Genomic DNA, 3,658 nt, shown 5'->3' with positions numbered 1-3,658 from the left:
AACAAACATAGCCAAATATGCAATTAAAATATAAATCTCAAAACACACAATGACGTAATTTCATTCTAACAAATTTATTGGTCTCAATCAGCTCGTAAGGAATCACTACTGAAATTAAATTACAATCAAATTATCACATCAAAATATACCCTTATTACCTAACAACTGTCAATGTCAGCTTATGTTGATTTGTGCTCCTTTTAGACACGAGAATACAAAATTAAACAAAACAAATGAAGTCATCAACGAAAACAGGAAAGCAAAACATTTTACACAAAGTTCTGGGGGAAAATAAATTACCGCTTGGAATAATTGATATGTATTCCGAATAAAATATTAAAACAAGTCATTTTGATGAAAAATATAAAGTAAATAAGTCAGATCAGCATCTGATCTAATGAATCTATATTGCCGGCTTTACAGAGTCTGTTGTTTATTAAAACCTACCAAAGAATACTGCTTAGAAATGGCAGCATGTATAGTTACATCCACAGCACCCATTCAGTCACACTTGGCAACGGAGAGGAGAAGAATTTCAAATAAGTGCAGCTGAAGATAGTCTTTTCAAATGTCTATTTCTATGTCTTCAAAAAAAAAACATTCACGGTGTTCAAGTCCCATGAAAAAAAATCTATTTGAAAAAAAGAGGTGATCTTTTAGATCAGGTGGCGGGGACAGTCCTGTTGAGTTTATATTTTATCATTAGGCGTGGAGGGCCTCAAAATCCCAATTCCTCTTTGTGAAAATTTAAACCATGCAGTCCTCCCCGCAAAAAATATGTTGGAAGCTTCGTGGATGCCACTCTTCTTCGTATTGATGCTGTTGCAGTTTTTGTTCCTTTGTTAAAGTAGGGGTTTAAAATGTCCCATTTTTAAATATACAAATGCCTGCTTCTTGTGTCTTTCGCAAATCAGATACAGGGTACAGGGGGAATCTTTTAAAATTCTAATAGGCCTACTTGCTTTGAAATTTCCAGTTGGTGTTGTTAATGCGCCAAAATTACCTGATGGAACGAACTTGTAGTCACCCTCTGGTCGGTCGGTTCACTCGGCCCAGTTAAACTTGCATCTTTTAAGTAATCTACTAAAAAATGTCCCTGAAAGAAAGAGCAGAAGGAACCTTTTAGGTGAAGACATTTCAGGGCTTGGAAGAAGGTTATCGGTGCGTTTTGGGGTTGGGTGGAAAAGGGGGGAGGGTTGTTTTGTTCTGGTGAAAAATATATAACACATTTGCAGTCTTATTCATATTCCATCACAATCACAGTATCAAAAATGTTTTGGCTATCTTGACGATAGTCTGTGTTTTATCAGTTTTAATTGTATATAAAATATGTTTTAGTCTTGTGTTCTGCTCTATGTCTCACTGAACATTCGTTTGCAGTCCATGGAGGGGGGCGGTGTATCTGCACTCACATTGCCGACCTGCGAGTACACATCCTCCGGCGTCTGTGGCACTCCTGGGGGCGTCATCCTTTTCTCCTTCTGTCTCCTATTGCAAAACCACACTCTAACCACTTCTTTCTCCAGCTGCAAGTTGTCCGCTAGTGAGGTTATCTCTTGGGCCGAGGGTTTGGGGCATTTTAGGAAGTGGCTCTCCAAAGCTCCCTTCACGCTTACTTCGATGGACGTGCGCTTCTTTCGCTTCCTTCCTTGCGCCGCTATCTTGTCGATGCTGGTCGGGCTGCCAGTGGTAGAATCCGCCTCCTCCAGCCATTTGTTTAGCAGTGGCTTCAGCTTGCACATGTTTTTGAAGCTGAGCTGGAGAGCTTCGAACCGACAAATGGTGGTCTGAGAGAAGACATTCCCGTACAGGGTGCCCAGGGCCAAGCCCACGTCCGCCTGCGTAAAGCCGAGTTTGATCCGGCGCTGTTTGAACTGCTTGGCGAACTGCTCCAAGTCATCCGAGGTCGGTGTGTCCTCGTCGGAGTGCGGGTCGTGGCTGTTCACCCCTCCGTGGTGTTGCTGCTGGTGATGCGGATGCTGGTGGTGATGGTGGTGGTGGTGGCTGCCGTGGTCCAGCTCTGGGGTGTCCCCCCTTACCAGACCCGGGTGCACCAGGCTCTGGCTCCCTGGTTGACTGAGCATTCCATTCACCGTGAAGCCCCCGGGGTTGGAGTAGATCAGCGACTGCTGCTGCTGCTGTCCCCCGGATATCGAGTTGAGGTGAGCCGCAGTTGTGCTCCCCCAAGCCCCTGCGTGAGTCTGATGGGGACCTAAGTGTGGGGGCCTGTGGTGCAACGCGGTGCCCGTGTGTAGATCGTCTCTGCCCGAGTTGTTTTTCACGTCCTGCTGCTGAGGGCTGCCTGTCATACCGACGGGACTCGACGACCAATGCGATCCGGCTTCGGCTGCTGCTACAGCGGCTGCAGCTGCCGCAGCGGCGGCGTGCGGCAGGGATGTCACCCACTGATGGGCATGGCTCAACATATGTCCTCCGTTGCTCGCTGCCATAGCTCCCTGCATGAAGTCACTCTGTACCATCTTAACTGTGGGGTCTCCTCTGTATCCACCAGACACCGAGGTAACCGCAGCACTGCCCGGCTGCATACCACCGCCTCCAGAGTCAGAATGCACGATCGAGCCGGACGAGAGGATACTATTGCTGGACAGATAGGGATTGGAAGCCGCGGTGGCCATTCCGTTAACCCTTATGAATATGTTTGTTGATTACCCCCCTCCCTTTTTCAGTTACTTTTTTCGAGCAGGCAAATTGTATCTCATGAATTATTCAAACTTTAAAAGTCTGGGTTGTATTTTGGCAAATACCATTGACTTGTTATGCAAACGCTAGAAGAATAAAAAGGATAACAAAAATGAATAAAATCCGTATTTGTTGTGATTACAGCATTTATGTATTTCAAATAGAAATGGATAAAATAGCGATGAATAAAAATCCAGGTTTTCAAAAGCCGTTTGAAACCATGTGCAGTCCGTCGAGAAAGTTTTGTCTTCTTTAGAATGTCTCAGAGTTAAAATTAAAATATACAGAAAAAAATGATTTGCCCCAAGAAACTTCTAGTAGTCGAAGAACTGTCGCTATTTCTCCACGAAATACAAAGTCCCAGTTTATGTTCCTATTGCAGGGGAGAAAAACACAAGCACTGGCTCCTTGGTTCTTTTGAAATTTAGCCGCTGAGATTTCTCCCTTGTTGCTTTATTCTTTTCTTTCGCTGTTCCTTTTATAGTACTGTAGAGTCTATCTCTTTGTTCTGTTTTGATGTGTATAAACCTGCCAAACCGCTAACTCCCGCTGAAGTACAATCCAGTATTACAGTGCACGGCGATGGTTGCAAGGCTCTTCTCCCATTCGCTTGTTCAGTCTCTCTCTCTCTCTCTCGCTCTCTCTCTCTCCCTCTCTTTCTCTTTCTGACAGTTCGCTCAGTCCCTCCCTCAAAGCTCGAGGACACACGAATGTTTACCCTGTGCCAAGCGTGCGCACATCGTCCACGTCTCGCCCCCTTCAAATACGAGGAAGTCGAGTGCAAGACTCCCGTTGATTGGATACCCGAGGTATGATTGACAGGTCTCGCCAGCCTCGCTTGAGGCGAGTAAACCTCCTTCCGGCCGTTGCAATTGGCTGGTTTTTAATTCAATCCAAATAAATAAATAAGCAAATAAATACAAAATAAAGGAATGAAATAAACTAACAAAATCTAATA

General features: G+C 44.8%; 1 protein-coding gene across 3 annotated transcripts; it reads right to left on the bottom strand.

Annotated features, from left to right (window-relative positions):
• Positions 1–747: 747 nt before the first annotated feature.
• Positions 748–2,660, bottom strand: LOC311109923 (POU domain, class 3, transcription factor 3-B; the record flags this gene model as incomplete). Of its 3 annotated transcripts, XM_084152938.1 has the most annotated exons (3): positions 748–837; positions 1,004–1,096; positions 1,413–2,636. In XM_084152938.1, 3 exons carry the CDS (start codon positions 2,634–2,636, stop codon positions 748–750), a joined length of 1,407 nt encoding a protein of 468 aa, XP_084009064.1. The 3 variants fall into 3 exon arrangements, with proteins under 3 accessions (XP_084009064.1, XP_084009066.1, XP_084009065.1); XM_084152940.1 differs by lacking the exon at positions 748–837 and having other exon boundaries at positions 986–1,096; positions 1,422–2,660; XM_084152939.1 differs by lacking the exon at positions 748–837 and having other exon boundaries at positions 986–1,096.
• Between the last annotated feature and the right edge of the window lie 998 nt (positions 2,661–3,658).

This window comes from Coregonus lavaretus (genome assembly GCF_964263955.1).
Source record: "Coregonus lavaretus genome assembly, chromosome: 35".
NCBI lineage: Eukaryota > Metazoa > Chordata > Actinopteri > Salmoniformes > Salmonidae > Coregonus > Coregonus lavaretus.
This window is presented reverse-complemented; position numbering and strand designations above follow the sequence as displayed.